General features: G+C 37.6%; 1 protein-coding gene across 1 annotated transcript; it reads right to left on the reverse strand.

Annotated features, from left to right (window-relative positions):
* On the reverse strand, positions 1-26014 carry rab4b (RAB4B, member RAS oncogene family). The gene is made up of 8 exons (XM_052107256.1): positions 25852-26014; positions 15967-16047; positions 14384-14498; positions 14237-14299; positions 11591-11745; positions 7261-7356; positions 6473-6651; positions 1-3006 (listed from the first exon to the last, which is right to left on the reverse strand). Exons 1-7 carry the CDS (start codon positions 25865-25867, stop codon positions 6536-6538), a joined length of 642 nt encoding a protein of 213 aa, XP_051963216.1. The 5' UTR covers positions 25868-26014; the 3' UTR covers positions 1-3006; positions 6473-6535.
* Positions 26015-27349: the final 1335 nt, after the last annotated feature.

Raw genomic sequence — 27349 nt, forward strand, 5'->3', positions numbered from 1 at the left:
TTGTGGTGTCCTTTTTTTTTTTTTTACATGACGCTTTATAAACTGAAAAAGAGTGAATCTTACAATGAAATGTTCAGCTCATATTTCACTGCCAATAATAATATATATATATACACATACACACACACCAATCTGCCGCAACATTAAAACAACCTGCCAATATTGTGTAGGCCAAAACAGCGCCAACCAGCATCTCAGAACAGCATTCAGAGATGATGTACTTCTCACCGCAATTGTACAGAGTGGTTATCTGAGTTACCATAGACTTTGTCAGTTTGAAAGAGTCTAGCCATTCTCTGTTGCTCTTTTTCATCAACAAGGCATTTCCGTCCACATAACTGCCGCTCACTTGAGGCATTTTCTTTTTGGCACCATTCTGAATAAATTCTGAAATTCTAGAGACTGTTGTGCGTGAAAATCTCAGGAGATCAGCAGATACAGAAATATTCAAACCAGCCCGTATTGCATCAACAATCATCCATGCGATTATCTAATCAGCCAATCGTATGGCAGCAGTGCAGTGCATAAAATCATATGGGTCAGGAGCTTCAGTAAATGTTCACATCAACCATCAGAATGTGAAAAAAATGTGATCTCACTGATTTGGAGTGTGGCATGATTGTTGGTGACAGAGGGGCTGATTTGAGTATTTCTGTAACTGCTGATCTCCTGGGGGTGTGTACATGTGTGTATGTGTATATATACATATATATATATATATAAAGAAGCCCATTCAGCTTTGTGACATCATTTTCATTACATTCTCATTATTTTAATGCAAAGATCATAACCTCATTATTATAATGTGAAGGACAAAAAGTTAATTAAAATCAGCATTTATCAATAATTAAATTCAGTACAACAAATACCAGCACAATGCATAATTACATTTAGCTATAATTTAAACAATATTACGGTAATGAAAATGAGATTTTTTAACACAACTGCTGGATCCTGATAATTGGGTGAAGGGTGTCTAAATGTGTTTAACTGTCACACAAGTAGTCACAATGCTAGAAAATCTTAATGGTGTTTAAAAAAGGCATCATTTTCTTTATGCAAAATATAATGTTGATATTTTGTTTATTTTTATTATGACGTGAAAGATGAACTTTGAATTTCTGGGCTAGATCATATCTCACCCCAAATGTATATTTTGCAAAAATACATTTTAGCCTATTTGTAGGATCATTAATTTCAAAATGTTCTCATTCATTTTTCTAATATTTATATTTTGCATTGTAACATTATTTTTATGACAATCATCCCCACTCTAAATTCTCATTACTGTAATGGCAAAAAAAAAATAAAAAAAAAATATATATATATCATTACTGTATTGTGATTTTTAAATGTTTTAAATTAAAATCAGTAACCTTATGCAATGCCACAACATTTATTTCCAGCCAGAGTTTAATACATTTTTGGCCGAGATCTTGTATTGATGACGGAAGAGTCGAATCACTCCGTTAAGTCTTCTCCAGCATATCCCAAATACATTCGATGGGGTTAAGGTCAGGACCCTGTGGTGGCCATTTCATGTATGAAAATGATTCCTCATGCTTCCTGCACCACACTTTCACAATTTGAGCTCGATAAATCTTGGCATTGTCGCACTGGAATATACCCGTGCCGCCAGGGAAGAAAAATCCATTGATGGGATAACCTGGTCATTCAGTACAACACAGCTGACTTCATTTTATTGCCGCATAACATTGTTGAGCCTTAGCATAATTATCCAATCCTAGGCTCTTAAATATCTGCTTATTTAAATCCAAACGGCGATTTATTTTTAATTTTTTTGGCCAAGCAGTGTATACTTAGAAAAGTACTTTTACCATTTAAATAATAAGAACAAATTTATTTTTTTCACATGACGGTAATAAGAATGAGATTTGTTTCCACACTACAGTAGGCTACTGAGAATTGAGGGAGGGGGGTTTAAATGTGCTAAATTATCACAACAGCAATGTCAGAATGTGAGAAAATCTTAAAGGACCTCATTTGCTTTATCCAAAATCTAATGTTAATTTTTTTCTTTTGATTTTGCAGTGAAATATGACCTGACTATTTTCGTGATATTCTCCTAAAATCGCCATCAAAGTTTAAATCAATCAAATATTATATGTATTTTAGGGTAGCTCAGCGAGTATTGATGCTGACTTCCACCCCTGGGGTCACGAGTTTGAATCCAGGGTGTGCTGAGTGACTCCAGCCAGGTCTCCTAAGCAAAACTGGCCCTGTTGCTAGGGAAGGTAGTCACATGGGGTAACCTTCTCGTGGTCGCAATTAGTGGTTCTCTCTCTCAATGGGGCGCGTGGTAAGTTGTGCGTGGATCGTGCAGAGTAGCATGAACCGGATGTGCGGATTGACTATCTCAGAAACTGAGGCTACTGAGACTTGTCCTTCGCAACCCGGATTGAGGTCACATTTAGATTTATTGTATGGTAAATTTATGTAATGAAAGTGAATGGTGACAGAGACTAGCATAACATCTTTTGTGTTCCATGGAATAAAGTCATCCGGATATGGAGTTAATCATGACAAAAATATTATTTTTGTTTGAACTATCCCAACAAAGGTCAGATATCTCACAATATGTGTAATGATTCAACAATATTTAGTTTTCAAAACTTATGGAATGTTTCATCCACTGCACACACTGAATGATTTATCACAGTCCAGTGAAGTCTAGTTGATGGCTTTGCAAGAAGGAACTGTGTGTGTGAGTGAGAATTATAGGACAAGTTAAAAAAGCACACACACTCATTCTCTCAGTCAAGTCAGGATTCACCTCTACTGCCCGTGGCCCACACTAGGTGCCTTCCAGCCCAGTGCAGATGGGCCAAGAGATGTGTCCTTGGCGAACAGCTTAATATCTGAGGTCAAACTTGTCAAAAGTTGCAGATGGACTTCATAAGAAATGATCCAGATGTGTCTGGGTGTGGGGGGGATACATTGGGAGAGTGGGGTTAAAGGGGCGTGCATACCCAGAGACACCCGGAGCTGAAAAAGTTAATAATTATTCAAAAACCATTAGTATAGCTGCAGCATAGGGACTATTAAAACTATCACAGAACATAAATGTCATTATAAAATAGTTCCAGTCATGGGTCTTGACTGGACAATACAGCTTTCTAGCCATGAATAAATGCACCGTAAAGCTATGATATCAAACACCTGTTCATCGTATATATCACTGCGCAGCACCCAGAGAGGCTTAAACTATTAACCTTAGTTTACATGTCAGGGACTTCATCTTCTGGCAGTAGAATTGCTTAAAAATTTGCTTCAAAAAACAAGTTGTGGCTTTTAGTATGTTTGTTTGCTTTGAGGTCATCTATAAGCTAATGCATTCTTCAAATTAACAAAACTATCTTTTAACAGATATATGCATTTCAAATCTGCAGGAAAAATGGACCAAAAAAATTTGTTTCATCGTGCACTCAGGGGGTCTCCAAATTTTCCTCCAATAAAATGCACTTTAGAATGAGACTGTCCTTCCCACTGATATTTCCTGCTGACAAGCAATAGGTGTGTTTGACTTCAACAGCGCCTTGCCTTACTGATCAGCAAGATTAGCTGGTTGCAGTTGGGGGAGGACTTGAAAAGAGCCGTCAAGCCGGACACTTTGATGTAGGTTCAGCACACTACGTGAAGTGTAGTTACAGCAGATCACGCAATGCTCGTTTTGTTTTTTGCAGATGAAGTGGATGCAATAGAAATTACGAAGCGGCCACTTGAATATTACATAATATAAACAGAAACACTATTCATTTGAATAGGTTACATGCTGCTTATTACAGTACCTGTGTATACAAGAAGAAAGTCCGATAAAAGCCTATATTATTTTAATACCAATAAAGGAGTCTTTATTTTTGAATAGTTTTTATAAATAAATTTGTGAGTTTAGCCGAACTTAAAGGGATAGTTCACCCAAAATTTTTTATTTGTTCATTATTTATGCCATCCCATATGTGTATACAAAAACAAAGATTTTTAGGAGTACATTTTAGCTCTGTAGGTCCTTACAATGCAAGTGAATGGTGATCAGACCTTTGTAGCGCCAAAAATCACATAAAGGAAACATAAGTCATCCATAAGACTCCAGAGGTTAAATACATGTCTTCAGAAGCAATATGATAGAGATGAGAAACAGTTTAAAATTGAAGTCCTTCAATTTCCACTCCAGTTACCACATGTGGCTTTTAGATGAAGGAGATAAAGTAAAAAAGGACTTAAATATGATCTGTTTCTCACCCACATCTATCATATAGCTTCTGGAGACATGGATTTAACCACTGGAGTTTCATGGATTAATTTTATGTTTCCTTTATGTGATTTTTGGAGCTTCAAATGTCTGGTCACCATTCACTTGCATTGTATGGACCTACAAAGCTGAGATATTCTTCTAAGAATCTTCATTGTTTTCTGCTGAAGAAAGAAAGTCATACATATTTGGGATGGTAAAATGAGTAAAAGATGAGAGAATTAAATTTTTTGGGTGAACTGTCCTTTTAAAAGTTGTCAGAATAAACACATTGGTAATGGCATACTACATACTACTCTTTTAAACTAATATGCCATAAATAGTAAAAGTAGTATGAATTCCAAACTCAAATAAGCGGTCGTCATCAGAGCTCGTGCCTCCGCTTTGGAGAAACTGCAGTAGCCGGATGGTCTCCCCTGACTCTTGCGGTTCTTTGATTGCATACATCACGGTGACGTTGACTTAAGTTAGCCAAAATTTCTAACCAACATGCACTCCTTCAAGTCAGGTGCAAATCGGTCTGCGCAGCGCTGTGTGAAGTCGAACAAATCATGGTTCACGGATATGACAAAAAAACTAAAGCTATTGGGTATTGTCCTTCATTATAAAGTCCTTCATTTCAAATGGAAACGGGACACTGATTTTGTGAAGCTACAGTTTATGGTCTTTAAAAGGAATATTCAGGGATCAATACAAGTTAAGCTCAATTGACAGCATTTGTGGCATAATGTTGATTACCACAAATAATTAATTTTGACTCGTTCCTCGTTTTCTTTATAAAAAAAATCTGGGTTACACTGACTTACAATTGAAGTGCAGGGGGCAAATCTGTAAACATTAAAATATTCACAGTATCAAAAGTATAGCCAAAAGACGTAAACAATATGCATATTAACATGATTTTAGTGCAATATAATTGCGTACTAACCTTTCTGTGTAAAGTTATATCCAATTTTACAACTTGTCATGACAACGTAACATAACTTCTTGATTTAAACAACTTTACAGCTCAAATAATACACAAGTTTTAAAAGAAGAATTAATGGAAGTGCTTTTATAAAATTATAAGCTTCACATTTCTGCATTTAAACCCTCTATAAATTGGCCTCATTCACTTCCACATTTACATGCAGGTAATAAACAGTTTATTCAAGGGTGTTTTTCAGAAAATGGTGTTCTGAAATGTCATAAAAACGAAAACGGCAATTCCCTAAGGCCGTTTAAAGGGTTAAGATTTTTGGGTTGGTCCCAGAGAACGCAGCTTATGAGGTCATGTAAACGCAGAAGTGGCATTCTTACAGGTTTTTGAAGTGTGCGCCATATGAGTGAACAAACATCATAGGATGGAGCCTAACAACTCTGAGAGTACAGTGGGAAAAAGCACATATACTATAAACTAAAATAATAACTTTGTGCTATATTGCTAAAAGGTGCTATATAAATAAAGTGCTTCTCAAAATATATAATCAAAACACACTTATTCAAACAAGCACAAAAATAAAATTATAGTATATGAAAGTATATACCCATTTATACACAGCAATGTACAATACTGACTGTCCCTCACGTTCGTGTATATGCGCTCGTACATTGGAGGAATCCCGGAGTTTGATGTAAGAGGGAAACCCCAATGTGGAGGCGAGGGCATGGTCCAGCATTCGCTTGGAAAGAGAGTAAGTGGTAAGGTTTCTCACCTGAGATGAATTGTGGGTAATTGCTTGTTCGCAGTGAGAGACGGGGGAAATAAAAGGGGCCAGTCAGAGTGTGCAGAGAGCCCAGCTGAGAAGCTGTTTGTGTGTTGGTCGTTGCCATTAAATTGAAGTTTCACTGTTGCGCTAAGCAAACGCGTTTAAGCGTCGTAAGCCGCTTTCTGGTGTCCATGTAAACGTAGAGACTGTAACCTCGAGTTTTGCTTTTTTTTTTTTTTTTTTAGAAAAGGACGAAAAAGTTTAAATAATTTTTTGCTGTAATCAAGATTATGCAGCAAATGCTGTTGATTGAGCTTAACTTGTATTAAACCAGGAATATTACTTTAATAAAATAACGTTTTATTATTTTTATAACATAGCAACCGTTCTTGCTTTAAAAGATGATATTAACATAATAACATGTCCTTTCATACCTTATTGGTTAAAAATAATCTAGATCCATGGTGAAAATATATATATGAAAGTGTTAAATGTTATTTAGTGATGAAGTCACCTGAGGGGGGGGGGTTGAGTGTAAAAGATCTGTTGTCAAGTAGTAGTCAGGGCATACAGACCCCTAGCAGTTACACTGCTGCTTGGTCTGTGCAGCAGAGCCCCGGGGCTGTCTGACGTTCCTCAGGGACGCGTCGCCATACTGGATCCCAGAACCCATCCGCTCCGGATCCAACTCACCTAAACATGACCAGAAAGAAATGCTAATGAAATCTCTCCTTACACTAAACTCTTGAATAGGCAGAACTTTAGTCAGTCACCACTGACTTTCATGATTTGGACAAAAAGATACAATTCAATTGAAAGGTGAGTGAGACTATCATGCTTTCTTTCATCTATCATATTTCTTTTGTGTTCCACGAAAGAACAAATCACATGGGTTTGGAATGACATGAGAGTGAGTAAATGATGCCAAATTTATTTTGGGGTGAACTATCCCTTTAAATCACTTCATTGGGCTGTTTAGATGATGATTGGGCTTCAGACATCTGTCTCAGGTGAGACTTTAAACAAAGCAAATGAGTCATATAGACTACTTTTATGGCACTGTTTCATTATTTTGTAGCTCAGTCATGGTCGTCAACCTCTTTTGTTGTACTGAAAAGAGCAGCTTGGACATTCTGGAAAACATCTACATTTGTGTTCCATGGGAGAAAGAAAATCAAAGGTTTGAAATGACACAAGGTTGTGTAAATGCTAACAGAATTTTCATTTTGGTGTGGAAAATCTTTTTAATATCAAGCGGGACCACACATGCACAATATTGTGGCAGTGGTTGTTTCCTCTTACCTGACTCGATCTTGTTGAGGATGGAGCGAGCACATTTGAGAAAGGCTTCCTCTACATTCTCTCCTGTTAAAGCACTTGTCTCCAGAAACATCAGCTCTGGGTGGAGGACACAGTCTGAGTCAGACTAAAATACCAAAATCTGTTCATAGTGCAAAGTCTTTGTTTTTAATACAGTGATGTGAAAACTTATTCCTGATTTCTTCTATTTTTGTATATTTTCATAATAAATTGTTCGTAATAAAAACGACATATAACATAATACAAAAGACAAACCTGAGTAAACACAAAATACCATTTTCAAATATAGTTTTTATATTGAAGCAAAAAAGTTATCCAACACCAATTTCACCCATGTGAAAAACAATGTGCCCCCTTAAACTGAATAGCTGGTTGTGCCACATTTAGCAGCAGTAACAACTGCAACCAAACACTTCCGATAAATGGAGATCAGTCTTTCACAATGCTGTGGTGGAATTTTGGCCAACTATTCTTTGCAGAACTGCTGTAGTTCAGCCACATTGGAGGGTTTTCGAGCATGAACTGCCCATTTAAGTTCCTGCCACAGCATCTCAATCGGGTTCAACATAGGACTTTGACTGGGCCACTCCAAAACTTGAATTGTGCTTCTTTTGAGCCTTACTACTGGACTTACTACTATGCTTTAGATCATGGTCTTGCTGCTTAATCCAGTTGCGCTTGAGCTTCAACTCATAGACTCATGACCGGACGTTCTCCTTTAGGATCTTCTGGTAGAGAGCATAATTCATGTGTCCCTCAATAATTGCAAGTCGCCCTGGTCCTGAAGCAGCAAAGCATCCCCACACCATCACACTACCACCACCATGCTTGACCGTAGGTATGATGTTCTTTTTGTGGTGTTCTGTGTTTGATTTACGCCAGATGTAACAGAAACCCTGTCGTCCAAACAGTTACACTTTCGGCACATCAGTCCACAGAACATTCTCCCAAAAGGTTTGAGGATTATCAAGGTGTGCTTTGGCAAAATGCAGACGAGCCTTAATGTTCTTCTGGGTTAGCAGTGGTTTTCGCCTTACCACTCTTCCATGGATGCCATTTTTGACCACTGTGTTTCTGATAGTGGAGTCATGAACAGTGACCTTTATTGATGCAAGAGTAGCCTGCAGTTCCTTGGATGTTGCCCTTGGATTTTTTTTGTGACTTCCTGGAAGAGTTGTCGCTGTGCTCTTGGAGGAATTTTGGAAGGTCGACCACTTCTGGGAAGGTTCATACTGTGCCAAGTTTTCTCCATTTGTAGATCATGGCTCTCACTGTGATTCTTTTGAGTCCCAGAGCCTTTAAAATAGATTTGTAACCCTTCCCAAATTCATGCTGCTGAAAAAGTTCTATTTAGGTGTTGATTTGATTGAACAGGGCTGGCAATAATCAGGCCTGGGTGTGTATAGTCCAACTGAACCCCATTATGAATGCAGTATCATAGATTTGGGGATTTAGTAACTAAGGGAGCAAATGCTTTTTCACACAGGCCCAGTTGGTATTGGATAACTTTTTTGCTTCAATAAAAATCATTATCATTACAAACGTTTTTTTGTGTGTGTGTGTGTTTGATGTTAGATTTTGTTTGAATTTTTTTGTAGTACATTTTTATTGATTCATATGTACATGATAAAGAAAAACCCAACACATATGCAAGGAATCAAAATTTTACATTCAAACCCTACAAATACAATCCCACCCTGACCCACAACGAACACCTCTATGGTCCCACATAATAACACACAGACACAACCCCCCAAAAAATAAAAATAATAATAAACATACATAATTAAACTAAACTACACTCTTCACATCCCCTCCCCGTGAGTCCCCCACAAAAACGAAATAATTGCTAATTTTTTTAACAAATAATTCCCTAAACCCCAGCCTTCTACTTCCTCAAATGCAGCCACCCTCCCCATTTCCACACGTCACTCGGAAAAAGAGGGCGTTCCATTCAAATTCCAATCCCTCAAAATGATTTCATGAGACTGGTCAGAAACCAATTTTTTATGTGATTATTCACCAAATTTATGACCGTGCCATCACCCGAGTCTGGGACAAAGTAAAATTTTAATGCTCAAAATAATTCTAAACCTTTAACCAAAAATCATGGATCTTAATAAATCCCCAAAAAACATGGGTTGTGTCTCTAACTAATACACTGATAGCCTTATGACCTTTTCCAAAAGCAGTAATCACCTCTCCCAAAGTACCTGGCGGTAAAACAATACAGAGCTGGTGGCGCAGCTGTAAATACCTATAAAACTGAGATCTGGGAATCCCAAAATGATGACCCAAATTCTAAAAAGATTCCACTCTCATACAGGTCACCAAGTGTAGTAACCCCCCCGGCCAGAATTGATCAGGGCCTTTCTCCCTCATCTGATCTCCGAGCCGTGACCCCATGAGCTCGCTCGATTTCCAGCTTATGGCCTGTTATGCCGAGCAGACTCGGAAAGAACTCGTCTAGGAATTTCACCATATCTCTGCCTTCTACATGCTCAGGAATTCCAACAAATCAGATGTTATTCCGGCAGCTCCTATTCTCAAATTCTTCCAGTTTTTCAAAAACGCACTCCAAAACAACTTTGGTTGCCGGCGGTTTATCAGATAATTCCTTCTCCGATGACTCCACATAATCGCTACGTTTCTCGACATCTGACAATCTTGTAACCAACTCAGAGAATTTCGTTTCCATCGCCGTAATAGATCGATGTATTACAGCGAGATCCTCCAGCAACAACTTTCTTCAGCATCACAAACATGTTGGACAGTTGACGCTGGATTTCTCCTGCCGCACCGTCCAAACCGAGTCCCTGGTCCGCAGGCCTGGAGATTTCAGCTTGAGCACTTGAAAATTGTCTTTTAATATCACCAGAGCCTGAGAATTTTGACTTCTTTGCCATGTTGATTTCAAAGAACAGATATGTAGCAGGGTGTATCGAATCTCACCTTATTTTCATTATTCATCAAAAAAATATTTAGGAAAGTTTACAGCAAAGTGCGCAGAGCTCGCCACTTACACGTCTGCCCCTCGCATGGCGTCACGTGACTACTTGTTTGAATTTTTTAAACCATTTAGAATGAGATATTCACAAATACAGAAGAAATCAGGATTGAGGCAAATACATTTTCACAGCACTGTAAATGCCCTAATATGTCCATATCAGACTCACTACCCATGCTCACTGACAAAAATAAGCTTTTAGCAAATATATATTCAAATGTACAGTTTTTCTCATACAGGAAAATGGAACAAAACTATTTAAAGCAGTATTTATTTATATTGACTATTTACAGCAGTCTATAGAAGTTTTTTGTCCAATAAAATGCTCTCTAGAATGAGAATGTTCCCTAACTTTAATACCACCTGGCTCTGACTAGCAATAGCAAGGATGATGTTAATGTTGTTTTAAAGGAACAGCCCATTGATATGTCCAAACCAATGAGAAACATAAAAATATCAAAAATCATGCATGTGGTCTTTAACATGTAGGTATACCATAAACCTACTGTCTGCTCCCATCCTATGACTGCATAGTTTTTCTTTAAAGGAATATTTCACACAAAAATGAAAATTCTCTCATCATTTACTCTCATTTACCCTCATGACATCTCAAATGCCAAATCTCAAATGTCTTTCTTCTGAATACAAATGAAGATTTTAAGAAAAATATTTCAGCTCTGTAGGTCCATATGATGCAAGTGAATGGTTCCAGAAATTTGAAGCTCCAAAAAGCATATAAAGGCAGCATACAAGTAATAATTAAGACTCCAGTGTTTAAACCCACATCTTCAGAAGTGATATGGTAAGTGAGGGTGCGAAACAAATCAATATTAAAGTCATTTTTTTACTTTCGATCTCCACTTTCACATACTTCTATTTTTGGCGATCAGCATTCTTTGTGCATATCATCACCTGTTGGGCAGGAAGGAGAGTTTACAGTAAAAAAGAACTTACATTTTAATGTTTCTCACCCACACCTATCATATTGCTTCTGAAGATAACGTTTAACCACTGAGTCTTATGGATTACTTTTAAGCTGCCTTTATGTGCTTTTTGTACCTGTAAAGTTCTGGTCACCATTCACTTGCATTGTATGGACCTACAGAGTTGAGGTATTCTTCTAAAAATCTTCACTGTTTTCTGCTGAAGAAAGAAAGTCATACATATTCTGTAATCTGTACCTGTAAAGTTTGTTTGTGTTCAGCAGAGAATTTTCATTTTTGGGTGAACTTTCCCTTTAAGGCAATTTATGTGGTTCTTGAATGAGAAAACCTAGAGAGTTACTGCATTAGAAGAAGCTCTAACCATTCTCCTGGGCAAAGCGAGAAGCCTCTAAGAAGGTGACCTCCCGGTCTGCATCCAGATCCTTCTTATTTCCACACATGATGATGACGATGTTGGGGCTGGCCAGCGTCCGTGCATCTGTCAGCCAGTTAGTCAAAGCATTGTAGGTCTCCCGACTAGAAGAAAGAGAGATGATACAACAAAAAATTATTTCACCAAAGGAGTCGTTATAATCAGCCCAGTAGAAATGTCCTAAACAGGGTGAATTAGTAAGAGGGAACAAACTTTTACATACTTTAGCTTTTACAGTTTCTAGAAATCAAAGCCTGTAACAATCTCTATGACGTATGCAGTCCTTCACATTTCCTGACTCTGTTTGTTTGAGTCACCAGTCTCAATAGCAACCATTAGCCAGTGGTCACGGCAATGGACGAATGAGTAAATGTGTATCAGTGTAAAGCATTGAACGTGGTAGACTGCAGCTGCAATTAACGATTATTTTGATTATTAGAACGATTATTCGATTATTCGCAGATTATTGCGACGATTAATCGTTAGCTCTTAAACGATTATTCAGCTTGTGCTCAGAGTTAAAAGGATGTTTAAACAAGCTTACTAACAACAAACAGGACAAAATTATCTTTTAAAAATACCTCTAAATGACAATCATTGAATTAAAGGAAAACATTTATTCATAAAGTTTAATTCAATAAAGAAATTCACTGCAAAATATCTTATTGCAATCACAAGTTTTTGTCTTGGTTTCCATTTAAATTATCTAAACATTCTTAAAACAAGTAACATTTACGTGAGAAGCAACATTTAAGATAATAAGAATTGCTTTCAGAGAAATTATCTTAAATATATAGTAAGTGTATTTTGTATATAAGTGTATTTTTTACTTGGTTATATTTCTGCAAGTGCAGAAAAGACAAAATATACTTATATGCAAGATCTATTCTCTAAAAAAGATGCAATCACCTGAGAAGCAGCATATAAGATATTTAGACTTGCTTTTAAAGGATTTTTAAACATTTATATTTTTTATATTGTATTCAACATTATCAGATAACAGTTTTTTTATTCTGCAGTATAGCTGCTAAATTTGCTATATTCATATATACATATATGTGTATAATGGGGCAAAGATTACCCTCTCTCACCTTTCTGTTCACTTCAATCCATCTTTAACTCACTAAATAACAAATTCTCTCTTATTAATAAAGCTGCGTATTACCAATTTTCTTCACGATAAGAAATGCACAGTAACATATATTATAATTCAGTCTTGAGCCATCATGTTATAATCCAGCTGCAGTAAGCGCGCGATCGAGGGAAGAACTGCCGGGTGCAGTTTCAATCTCTCCCCCTTAGATCAGGACATCCGCGCAACTCACAGAAGAGGCGATGACCGCACAGAGAAATGTCAGTTTTGCCATTTTTAGATATTTACGTGACCTTCTTCCATATTATTTGAACTTTAATAAAGCTCTAACACATTAAATATAACTGCGTTAAAGATGTAACCCTGGGGTATTTCCTTATAAGACGCTCGACACGCAAGTTTTGTTTCAGTGGAACGGCAGCTCCAGCTCAATGTATTCCACAATGTGAGTGCTTCAGTATTTACTTTTTTATTTTATTTTTGCACTATAATTCCCACATACTTTGCAATCTACATCACCTGAAGCTGTTTGGAAAGTTTGGAGTGCATCTGAACTGTGAGCTGTGTTTTCTTCCTCTCCTCAGTCAGGTGCGAGCTGCTCTCATCATTAGAGTTTTGTATGATCTCGTGTTACATTAAATGAGATCAAACGACTATTTGACAACTAACATTTTTGTTGACAATTTTTTATTGACAATGTTGTCGATAACGTCGAATATTTGTTTCAGCCCTAGCTGCAATGATGACAGATCACAGCTGAAGGATGACCCCACCATATTCTATCCATCAAACATCCACAATCCATCACTCTGTTAATTTCTCTCACAGTTTCTGTATGGTCGACACCCTGTCTAATGGACTAGATCGCTCAGATGATGACATTTTATTACAGTCCTGTCACTCTTTATTACTCCGCTCTCTGCGTCTCTACTACCATGACAGTGGCACCACAACCCAGAGCTTATCCAGTTGAATGCCACAACCACTCTCACTGTGTGCCTGTCATACAAGCAAGTATTTGCGGAAGAGAATACGTTTAAAGGGATGGTTCTTCCGAAAATGAAAATTCTGTCATAATTTACTCACCCTTATCATCCTTCCAAACCCATATGGCTTTCTTTTGTTGGTGCAACACAAAAGGAGTTTTTAATTTTTAAGAATTGTAGTACTGGAAAAGTACTGGTCACTCTTTTCCATGTAGTAGTATCAAAAGTGGCCATAGACTTCTGAAGCCATACAATAGTTTTGTGTGAGGAAAACATTGAATTTTAAGTCTTCACTGAAAATCTTGCCATCCACCATAGCTCTTCTTTGTGTGTACATGAGAGTAGCAGCGATGTCTGATTTGTGAACAAATTGAGAGAAACCTTGTCAATGAATAGCTTGATCTTGAACAACTTAAAGGGGAGTAAATAATGACAGAAGTCTTTTCATTTTTGGGGAGAACAATTCCTAAAAAAATATGCCCTTGCAGTCAATTGACCCCATTGCAACAGCCTTACCTAGTGATGTCATAAGCTAGAAGGGCTCCCGCTGCTCCACGGTAGTAACTGCGGGTCACTGACCTATGAGACACAAGCAATAAATGACCAATCGGAGTCAGCATACAGCCTTGAGTATATTCTAATGGACCAATCACAGACATGTACCTAAAACGTTCCTGTCCAGCCGTGTCCCAGATCTGCAGTTTGACTGTTTTGCCACCAACGTTGACAACCCTGGAGCCAAACTCAACACCGATGGTGTGGTTGGAGTCCTGTTTGACTGTGACAGAAGATAGTTGGTTAGAAAGCAGTGCTTAATTTTCTCAAATCAGATCTTTTCAGGCAGACTGTCTGCACTATTAATTGCAATTGATCAAATCAGATTTGCACTGTTCAGACATAACCGACCTATCTGCATGGGTTGCTTTGGTAATGACGTAGGCGTGTACACATGTGACGATGCTTTCATAACAGATGCGGGAAAAATGGAGGTCCATCATCTCGCTCTCCAAATAAGCGCCCTGTCCAGCATAACTCCTCCATTGCACAAGAAAAACTCAGCGACAGAGGAGACAGGTAAATATTTTGATGTTACGTGCTGCAGTCACCGATTTTTGACGTCATTGTTGTGTGTCACGCTAAGAATGACGCAAAAGACCATTTGAAATCCGAAATGAGCAGCTAGAGCGTCCGGACTGAGACGCTTCAGAAAAATCTGATTTCATGTTTTTTTTTTGCTGTCCAGACTATCAAAACCTCATTTGGATACAATCTGGATATGCAAAAAATCTGATTTTTAGTGGCAGTCTGAACAAGGCCAAAGAGTCTGCATCGAGTCGGTCATTTACATTGCGCCATCTCCTGGTGGCCATATGTCACAGTGTGCTTCGTGTGGATTATCTAATGAACTATGCATCTGATCACCTTGTGTGTGGGAGATAATCACCTCCTCTAAATAATGGTATGTGATATTATGTTCTGTTTATTTTTTGTGAAGTTATAAGCGAAACGCAGCATATAAGCAACACCAACATAATTGGCAAAGGCATATATACTTGCAAAAACCATGCACGTCTTTCATTATAAGCCCTCACTGGCTGATGCTGGTAGTCTTAAAGAGACAGTACCGAATATTAACGTAAATATTGTAAAAGTTACAGATTATCCAAGTAAACAATTAAAATGTAACAAAAAAATATATATGCAACATAATATATGAAATTTCAAGACATTAATTGATGTAATAGACTGAATTTGGACCATTTTCAAAAGCTAAAATGTGATCAATTTGATGAAAAAACCAATGATAAAATATAATTGGTAAAATTTATATTTTCAAATTGTACCTAGAAGGGTTGCCTAGAAGGTTCCTTTATAATTAAGAGCATTAGCTGAGAGAGAATTTCTTTCACATGTAAGCAAAATGAACATTGTAACTGAATCAAATGAATCAATATCGAATCGACATCAGAATTGAATCTGAAATTCTGTATCAATTCCCAGCCCTATTTTGAACTGCCCCATCCTTCAATAACAGCTTCTTGCATTCAATCTGAGCTGAAACTTGCTGTCCAAACCTGCTTAGATGTTAAACATCTTTTTCAGGCTTTTAGTGCATGTAAACTACTTTTGTTTTCCCACTGAACTTAACATTCAATTGCCTCTTTTTCTTTGATGAATGCTGTAAGAATTAAAGGTCATTTTTTAAATAAAATCTTTGCATGAGTAACACATTAATAAGGGCTTACACTTGTTCTCTATGAACTGGTGAAGAAGGCATGATTTCCCAGTCCCAGCGCTGCCAATCACCAGGAACTTAAACAGGAAATCTAAAACCAAGAGGGAGAGAAAGAGGAAGAGAGAATCAATATCACATTTGCGTTGTATGGAGAACATTTGAAAGCCATTTGAATCTCCTCCGGAGCAATATACAATCCTAATACGCTTCATTCCATGTGAACTAAACCTCTCCATTCTTCTGTCAGTGAAACTTTGATTGAAGTGTGTATTCTTTGAACAATCAAATCCATCTTGAAATGCAATGTTCTTCCAGCAACAGTTGCTAAGTAACAGACTACACATGCACTAAATCGATGATTGCTCATAAGAATGTTATTATAGGGTAGGCCTAATTCTGCCAAGCAGAAAGAACCCATACCAATTTTGAACAGTGGTCATTACAGATTAACAGGAAAAGACTGGCTGAAAGACTAATTCATACACAAACATACACACAGGCATACACGCAAGCCTAAATGGCATGCTGTTATTTAATAATGCAAATGCAACATGTGGGGGACAAAACACTGGTTAACTTCTTGAAATCCTCAGAAATAGTAGTAATACACCAATATGTCAGATAAGCTAATTCATTTCCAACTATCTGACCATTTTGAGATATTCGATATTGGCTGATAATGTGCCGATTTGATCAACAAAAAGATAATTTTGAACGATTATGGTGTAAAATAAGTATGCATTATTTTATTGTATTATATACACTCACTGAGCACTTTGGAACATTATGATCCTAATAAACTGCCTGATGTGGTCTTCTGCTGTTGTAGCACATTCGCCTCAAAGTTCAATGTGTTGTGCATTCTGAGATGCTATTCTGCGCACTACAATTATACAGAGTTGTTATCTGAGTTACCATAGCCTTTCTGTCAGCTCAAACCAGTCTGGCTACTTTTTGCAAAATGTGTGTTTCCATAGAAGTTTTATTTAAGATTTTATTAACTTGTTAACGGGCTCATAAAATCAGTTCATACACCATTGGTTTAAACCATGTCTTATGAAGATGGGTGTTTCTCAGGTATGGGTGAGAAACAGATCAATATTTAAGTTCTTTTGTACTGTAAATCTCCTTTTGTTTTTGGTGATTTGAATTCTTTGTGCATATCACCACCTACTGGACAGGGAGGAGAAATTATTGTACAGAAAAGGAAGTTTTATTTGTTTCTCACTCAAACCTATCAAATCGCTTCATAAAACATGGATTAAAACACTGGAGTCGTATGGATTACTTTTATGCTGCCTGTTACAGTCTATGACCTCTGTCTGGGATTTTCCCTCTCTTTCTAGCTTTCTTACTCTCTTTTTGCTCACTCGCACTCTCATTTCTTCTATTTCTCTCTATGAGCATGTGTTTCTTTTAGGTCTGCCTTGCTCACCTGTGACTCATTTGGGCATCGGAGCTCAAGTGATTGAAACGAGTATAAAAGGAAGACCAATGAGAGCATTGAAGACCAAATACAACATTTTCTTTTGTATTAATTTCTTCTCTCCTAAGCGATCTCCTACGTTTTGAACTTAGTTCTGAGTTAATAACAATTTGCAATGTTTTACTTGTTCTTTTTTAATCTACATTGATTTACTTTTATGGTATGTGTTGAAAAGATGCTTATGCTAATGTTTTTCCTTAATTCAGTGACTAAATGATGAGACAATTACAATTTTTGGGTGAAATATCCCTTTAAATAAAATTCTAAACAAAACATGAAATGCGATGGCATAATTCTTTTATGATTTAATCTTTTCTATAAATCCCCTTATGGCAACAAAACTCATGTATCTTTAACAACACAGTGTCATATGTCAGTAATTGCACTGCTGAGTCTTACTGGTTTGGAGTACAATCTTTGATTAAGGTAACAGTTCCAGAGACAGTTGTGTTATGATATATGTTGAGACTTCCACAGTTCTGATTTCATTTTCATTTGGACATTCATAACTTGCGCTGTAGTATGAGTGTTTTTGATTCACTAAAAAGAACTGGCTCATAAAAGTTATTTATTTGGAAATTGGACTATTCTGGAACAGCATATGTTTCAAGCTGTAGATTCAGGTTCAGATATCGGACAACATTGGGCACACGGTGCATTTCACTTTGTAGATTCAGTAGGGGGCAGTACTGCTGCTAAACTGCACTGCAAGAAACACTTATTTTAGTATTTTAGTATGGTGTTCAATCTGTATTGGCTGCACATACGTAAAACCGTTAATGGAACTGGAAGTCATGAAAATCAAAGGCTGGCAACTGTTTTGGTATTTAAAATAAAAATGGAAATGGTTATGAACAAGAACCAGTTCTCGTTAGCCAAACCAACTCATAAGAATCATTTGTTTGGGAATCAGACTACACTGGTTGCGCTGTGTGTTTCGCAATTTAGATTCAAAAGAACCGGCTTATTAGAGTCATTCGTTTGGGAATCTGAGAACTGGTCCAACAGTATTTTTTCACTGTTGATTTATTGCAGTGGCGCTGAATGGTCATTTTTGTATTTCATCCACATCTGTGGAAAAACACACGTTCGATAACCGTTAACGGAACATAAGGTAATGAAAATCATTTGGTTCTCATATATATATATATATATATATATATATATATATATATATATATATATATATATATATATATATATATATATATATATAAAATACATTTTAAATGAAACTGCTTCTGAATATGAACTATTTCTCAGATCCCAACACTTTAAAGTAGTAAAATACTTTACATAAATGAAGGTGGGCTGTGTTTTTATATGGTTACAAGACAAAAACACCCACATGGTGGTAAAAATGCCCCTGAAAATTAATTCCAGGTTTACTAGCATTATTTCTGCTCTCTAGATATTGGCATCAGCTATTGAAAAACCCATACTGGTGTTATCCAACACTCTACATATGATGTCATTATCACATCAAACACTAAAGCTGCATTCACGCTGCCAGATACTTTGTCGCTACAAGTCGCCAGTGGCTGGCGGTTAGGTCGCTAGTGGTGTGTATGTCTAAACAGCACGGTTTCTTTACAATTAATATTATTATTAAAATATTAGGATCACGTGAGCACTACCATCTTCTATACTATTGGCTGTCACTCCCGAAAGTCACTCTAGCATTTGCAAAAAGTTAAACAATTCTCAACATTGTCGTGTCGCTGGACATGTCCACATCCGGTCGCCGTCGCTCGTATTGCCGGAAGTTGCTAGCTCTCATTGAAAATGTATTTTGTCGCTGCATGTCGCTGGCAGTGTGAACGCAGCTTAAAGCCCCATTCACACCACCAGCGATACCGTCCCATTCATTTTCAATGAGGGCACAGCGACTTCCGGCAACATGAGCTATCGCGACTGTTGACAACAGAGATCGCTGTGGGGAGCGACAAGTTGAGAAAATGTCAACTTTATGCAAATGACGAGCAACATTCGCGAGTGAATACCAATGGGAGTGAAGACAGAGGTGCTCAAGTCATCCATCTCCAGGCAGGGTGAATGAGAGATACTGGAATCGTCTGGAAAGCAGGCAAGATGAAGTAGAAGTTAAAAGTTTCTGTGTGTGATTTCACTGTCCTATATCATTTGTCTGTAACCAAATCCATGGATATTGCCTAATAAATTGATACATGGAAAATTGTGTCGGCATTCTGAGTGAGTTTGATTCATATATTGATATAAAGTTTGTCTTGTTTAATGATATGATGCATTAAGCACCGCTGTCAAATTAGAATGATATCTCAGTTTTATCTGCAGTATCATCTGTAATCAGCATTTCAAACGCTACTATGGCTAGTTGTGCAGTCCACCAATAACAATAGGGCAGTGGCAGCAGTAGGAACTACAATATTTTGCCATTCTGTGTATATAGGTGTACAGTATAGACACAACATTAACCAATCACAATCAAGTGTGCTGATAAAGATGAAGTGCACGTGACTGCCCACTGTTGTCCTTGATGCAGCATTAACCTCAGCTTATAATTACCTTATTAAAGAAAAATTTGGGGGTAGGACCCAATAGATAACTTTATTTTCTACACAGAGGCGCTGCTGTTTCTCACAGAAGAGATGCGGCCAATGTGAATGCCCAATGCGACCGCCCCGCTCACACCGGATGTGTGAACCCAATGGTAGAATTCATTATTAATAGTGCTGATCAAGTATCAGTTTGTGGCTTTTATATCAATCAATACACAACAATGTCAAATAAAACAAAATAAAAGTGTCAAAGAATCCATTTACATATCTAAGCTCTTCCTCAAGAAACAATTACAGCATAGCAGGATGTCTCTGTGAGAGTTTGTGCTGTGCAGATGTTCGGACTGGAACGGGTCCTGACCCCGCCCATGCAGCAGACCGCAGGGTTCAGCTGCTGACCTGTGTGAGGGATACTGTCCCAAAAGCTCTTTGTGTTGAAAGAGGACACAGAGAAAGAACTATTTGCATGTGTGGGCATGAGATACACTCAGTCTTAACAGCTGTAACAGAGGAAGAATTTAGCATCACAGGATGATCTATGGAGATTATGGGTCCATGACTGTCAGCATGGAACATTTGAAGCATATATGCAAGTACGCATATGGATCGTAACAGAAAAGGGACCCACTTTATAATAGGTGGCCTTAACTACTATGTACTTAACCATTTGATACAATGTACTTATTATGTACATACATGTTGTTGCATTGTAATTACATTTTAAGTACTTGCATTTAATTACATTTGTAGTTACACTATTAGCTTTACCCTAACCCAACCCTTACCCCAACTTTAACCCCTAATCCTAACCCTAACTCTGCCCTTACTCCTAAACCTACCCGCAACTCAGTAGCAGCAAATGTATGGATTTTGCAGAACAACATGTAGTTACACAGTAAATACATAGTCTTGTATGTATTTAATGTTAGTACATAGTAGTTAAGGCCACCTAATATAAAGAGTGACCCAGAAAAGCATATTTTCTAAAAGTGTGCCAGAGCATTTTGGACAAAAGCATTAGCTCCATTCAAAACCTTTGTGAGCTGCCTACATAAGCAGCTGCCTTCTATTGCAGCATCTTAACTGTCATGTAGTGTCATAAGGGACTGACTAAGCAACTCTATGTGACACAAATAGTGCTACTCGCACAAAAACACAGGGTACTCAACTTGCAATTGATTCCAATCATGTTTCATTAGCATGTTGCTAAGTTAACAAAGCTAATAAGCTGTGAATACAAATCACAGAGTTAATTAATTTGTAATTACATTAAGCTATATTCTACCGATATTTTTTTCAGTACTGACTAAACTATATTTCTAATCAAGATTTCTCTCGACTTATCAGCCATCTTGGAATCGGATAATGTTTTTCATTTGACTTTGTTGCAAAGTTTGCAATGGCAGGAGCATTCTTATAAAGCTCACTAGGGTTTGGAATGAACTGGAATGATCATGAATAAACTGTCAACTGTTTGGATTTATTTATGACTTTCCAATGAATAAATGACATGCTCACACACAGACTGAAAAATGATATTTTAGCATATCGAGTTATATTAAATAAAGTGGTCCTGGCCCAGACAGTCAGCTAATGGGTGCTATTTCTGGAGACAGTGTGTGTACTCTGACAACATGACCTTAAGCTTCTTTTCATGGAAAAGCATTTATTAGCCAGTCTATACATTTACCAACAACTTCAACACAGCATTTTTGACTCTGGTTTAAAGTTTTAGGGCATTTGTGGAAAATATTTCTCCAGCACTACTGTCCAACATAGGCAAAATGTTTCATCAGATTCTATTCTCCTCACTACAATTGTACAGAGTGGTTATCTGAGTTAGTGTAGCCTTTATGTCAGCTCGAACCAGTCTGGCCATTCTCTGTTGACCTCTCTCATCAACAAGGCGTTTCTGAATGTTTGTTGTTTTTGACACCATTCTGAGTAAACTCTAGAGACCCTTGTGTGTGAAAATCCCAGGAGTTCAGCAGTTACAGAAATACTCAAACCAGCCCGTCTGGCACCAACAATCATGCCACATTTGAAATCACTGAGATCACATTTTTTCACATTCTGACTGTTAATGTGAACATTAAACTGAAGCTCCTGACCCATATCTGCGTGATTTTATGCATTGCACTGCTGTCACACGATTGGCTGAAACTACTACATATGCAAGGTTCTTGAATTTACTTTTCAATTCCTGTGTGATGAATTAACCAAAAGTAATATCAGTTGCAATTTTTCACTGTAATCTTTATCTTGACAAATGTTTACACAAACAGGATTAAAAACTCAAAACAACTGTTATCTATCATAACTGGACACCATGTAATGTAATAAGGTCATGTAGAACATTATAGCATTCTACTGTTTAAAATGTTTGTTGCATAATACAAACTGTTTCACGTACTATTTTTAAAAATAGCATGGGGATGTGCATGAGTAATCGTTCATCTTTAAATATTCGACTAGTAAAAACGCAATTAATCACAATTGGATATTTATTTGCTTTTTGGGCAACAATGAAACTGCTTCTCACCTAAATATTGCCATTACAACTCATGCATTGGGTGGTGCTGTGATTACATGATGGAAATGTTCACCTAAGTGTTGGGCAAATATTGTCATTGTTTTAAAGTGACCGTATCGCTTCGGAAGACTTGGAATATATGTTACTATGTGTGAGTGCAGATGTTTGTTTTTTTCTTTTTTTGTAATTCTAGAATCTAAAAGAGTGACATTTGTAAAAAAATAAATAAATGTGCAGCCCAAGTGCAATGAAACGGACTCAAAGCAGATAGAAGGGGAGCTGGAGGAGAGTAAGATTTCTGCAACATGAAACTAGTAACCAAATTAACCTCCTGAGATCCGAGAGTGACTGCTGTATTTTCCATTTCCCTTTTTGATTTGTAGCTAGTAGGACCAAATAAACATGCAAAAATATTATATTTCTACATCAAGAAAATTATGTCGACATATGTGGACACTGGACAGTGGGACTAAGTCGTGACATTTTAAATAATACTAAGATAAAGAAAGATTTTTTTTTATCAAATTGTTTATTATGTTTCCAGGAGTGTTGGTTATTCATGTTTTTGAGATGTTACAGACATTACAGCTGATTTTACAAATAAAAGTACAAATAAAAACATTCTACAAATACAAATTATTTGACTTGATTTTACTGGTGTATTATAATGTTTTTTCCTACTTAAGCAACAAAAACATAATGTTCTTTCTTTGCAATAATCAAGTGATAGCCAGTGCTGAAGCATTTTACCAATCAGAAATTAGCATAAATAATTCTCAAACAAGTAATGGCCAGCATTGTCCAATCAGTGCCAGCCATGTTAAAATAAAATTATACATTATAAATTCTGAATCCAAGTACTGATTACCATTGTCCTATGTCTACCAAACATGTTGGGCGGTCCAAAGCAGCCTCAAACTGAACTTTTGATAGGAAGTTCGGATTAAATGCACTTGGCTAAATAGGATGCTCCCTTGCTCCTTATTTAGTGAATGACTTAACCTCCAGTGTGCTGTCTGTCTGCACTGGTCTCAGAATAGTTTGAAATGCAGCTTATTTTCATCCTAACTCCATATAAAGACCCTGAAAGCAACTGTCACATTTTCTCAATGTGAAAATGCACTGTGTATGATTTCTAAAGAAAACCTTGTGCTATTGTACACATTAGTGTACATTGTGTTTAACAGTGTGGCATTTTGCGATATATAGCTCAAATATTAAAAATAGCAAATCAGATGAAACTAGAGACTCTAATCTTTTGACTCAAACAGGTTTCAATGTAAACTTAATTAGGTTTCTTACCAGATGTAGTTTTGTTGGTGTTTCTCCCAAAGACAAACTCCGCTGTGATCGGAGCCATGTTGTTTTGTCACATGACTTAGTTTGTCGAAGGTTTAACTCTTTACTGACAATCCAGAGTCTCCTGAACTGAGATAAGGCAGTTTAATTTAAATAATGATTTGCATATAGCAAAGCCAAAATGCAACATCCACGCCTGTTTAGGCAGGGTCGCACGAGGTTAAAGGGGCTTTAAGCGATTTTAGCCGAATTAGCCACGCCGCCTCTTACAAAATTCCCGCAATCCAATAACACACACGCACACACAAAAGACCGTTGTGTTGGAGCAGGTGGAGGGTGACGGGTCACATAAGCATTTCGCAATCCGACCCACTGCGTTTCAAGGGAGCAGGACACCTAACCAACAGCCAGGTGAATGCCCACAATGACTGACAGGCAGACATTCTTCTAATTTGCTAAACAAACGATCTGACCGTGGCCCGCTGACATCTTTTCCACCGCTGTTTACAGAGTCTAGGGCTGTTACAGAGAGAGGTGTGATAATTCATTGCACATATTTCAGTGAGATCTGATGGGTAAGAGGTGTTATCGGCATGTCATTTTATTTAATACATTTACTGTACTAAAGCATAAAATTATCATAATATGTTATAGTAATAAGTTGAAATACTGGCTTCTCCAAAAACAATGCTACTGCCAAAATTTTCTACTTTGAAATGTCCTTTCTGGGCTGGAATTTCTGTTTTGGCCTGTGTGATCCCACCCACTGCCCATTTTCCAATAGTATTTCAACACCCCGGGTTGCCATATTTGATACAAGTTAGCAGCAAACACAGTGTGCTTCAGCCATGGAAGCCAGCAATACATTTAGCTAACATTGACAGAATTATAAAATAAAATCCACATGAGCTGGATTATAATTTTCAAACAATAAAAACATTGCAAAACTATACATTAGCTGATCAATTTACAGTGTAAGGCTTGTGGCTTGCCATCGTCAGTTTACTCATTCCTGTTGCGTGTCCTCAATCTGGCAACCCGCGTGAGCTTTGAGTCTAGGGAAGAGGGGGCGGGGAGACAACTATCTCCAATATTTTTTATTTGGACTGCAGTACCCATTTTAAACACTTGATATCAATGTTACATATTGCTCCTTTAACTGTGTTAATATTTGTTCACCTACAGTGCAGATACATCGGTCAATAGTCAGACAAACAAATTAAATTAGCCCAAGCAGAGACATTTCAGACGTCATCAACTAGTGATTTGAAGTACAAAATACCTTGCACTTCAACGTACATTAAAATGTGTTCTTTTGTGTTAAGGTAGGTCAACCAGGTATTTTCATGCATAAAGAAAACATCCATACTCTTTTTTTTTTTTTTTTTATGGGGGATCAATGCCAACAACAGAAAGGACAAGTGGAGCTGGTTTGCATATGTGACTTTCTATCAGTGAATAAAAGTGAAACGGGTAGAAACCGCACAGGGTAACATTGCATGATGTTGGTGGAGGTTTTGCGTCACCACTTTTGATAACGGAAACGACATGCACAGAAACATTGCATTTAACTTTATTTATCGTTTACCAAAGAAGCAAATATTTTTTTATTAAGTACATAGAAGATGTGTTTCACATCAAATTAATTATATTGGTGACATTGTTTAAAGAATTGACAGCAATTAGGTCAAATCAGTTAATTCTCAGATTAATTTACATAACATGCATAACAAGAATAATATAACTAGATAATATGTAATATCTGACCAGCCCACTTCAGTGAGTGAAAAGTCTAATAAATCTACATTAACCGACAGCCTGACAAGATAACAGTGGCAGCAGACGGTTTATGGATTATGATGATATTACTATGCGCGAGTTACTAAAGGACTACTAAAGGACAGAACTAAAGGTTTGTACATCATGCATCATTCTGGTGATAATGTTGATGCAGCACGCGCGCGCACTCACTCACACGCACGCGCCAGTGCTCGCTAGATTTAACAACAGCTAACAACAACACAATTAGACTGTCATTACCGTACGTCTCTGACATGTCGCTCCACCCGATGAAACCACTCAACCAGCTAATGGATACTCGTTTCTCTCCCTCAGATATGGGCTATGCTGTGGTTTCGTTTCTGATTTCGTGGTGATTGTAGCCCACAGGCTTACTGCTGCTGCCGCTAACGCCTCTCACCGTTTCCTGTTTTCTTCTTCTCCTTTGGGTTTAATGACGGGTTGGTGTCATAAGCACATTCCGCCACCTACTGTACATTCAGCACCCGTCATGGCGACGCTTTATCACATGCTGTGTGTTATGTACTTTCCCTGCAGTGTGTGATCTCAGCTTGCTACGTATTCAGCTCCCATGACCCGACTTCCTCATCCAATGTGTTTATCAGTGTGCAATTAATTGTTATGTATCCTCCACTATTTAATTTGTATTTCACATTATTATATCCTTCGATCTAGTCCAGTATTTCCACAAATTCCATAACTACCATACAATTTCGTCTTATCTTCCTGTTCTTTTCCCAAAAACCACAATAACGAATCCATATCGCCCTCCTTTCGTTTCAAATTTTCTCGCATTATTTTCCTTTCTACTGAATACTGTTCACATTTTAACATGATATGTTCCACAGTTTCTAATTTGCTGCAGTCACACCTGCATCACGTTTTCCTATTATTGCCATAGATCCGTTAAGTCCCACATGTCCAAATCAAAAGCTGTTTCCCAAATTACACACTATATACTGCACTTACGTGCACTCAGCCATCATGGCCGCTATGAGGTCACCGAGGTCCGGACCTCGGAAATTATTTTCATATTCAAAAATTAATTTTGATGCTATGTAGGCTACAACTGAATAAAAAAATAAACTCCTTTGAGTGTCTGCATGCATGTATAATTTAGTTTGGACAGTTGGATGGATTCTTTAGTGCCCACAAATACTACAAGAGTGTGATGAAATGGTGCTATGCTCTGCGCATGCGTGCTGTCCCGAGGTTAAAGTCCCCTTGAACCGGAAGTTGACTTTTCTCCAGTGTTGTGACGTATTTCCGAGAGAAACGGAATACTAAATGAGGCAAAATAGTGGGCGTGGCTTTTTTTCCAACTAGCACCTGATTGGATCTAAAAAAGTAGGTGTTTCATTCAGAAATGGAGGCAGATCTTAACGCAAGTTTACAATCGGTTGTTGAGGATTACTTGCCGCCTGAAACACCGCCAGCAGTCCCCTTCCTGCAGCAGGAGGAGGAGGAAGATGAAGAAGAACAGGAACACACGGAGGATCATTTCGTCACGGGGGGAATCAGACCTTACATGTTTGAGCCGTTACATGCGGAGGGTTCGAATGGTAAAAAGTGTTCCGTGAGTGTCACAACCAAAAATGCACCTCCTCGCATCTCTCCTTTCACACGCTGTCAATGCTCGCAAACACACAGGCAGCCTGTCTACTGTCAGTTGGAGGGGCGTGGTTACGGATGTTATGGAGACACCTAAACCGTCAAACCTACGTCATCAGGCAAGGTC

This window comes from Xyrauchen texanus, chromosome 36, assembly GCF_025860055.1.
Source record: "Xyrauchen texanus isolate HMW12.3.18 chromosome 36, RBS_HiC_50CHRs, whole genome shotgun sequence".
NCBI lineage: Eukaryota > Metazoa > Chordata > Actinopteri > Cypriniformes > Catostomidae > Xyrauchen > Xyrauchen texanus.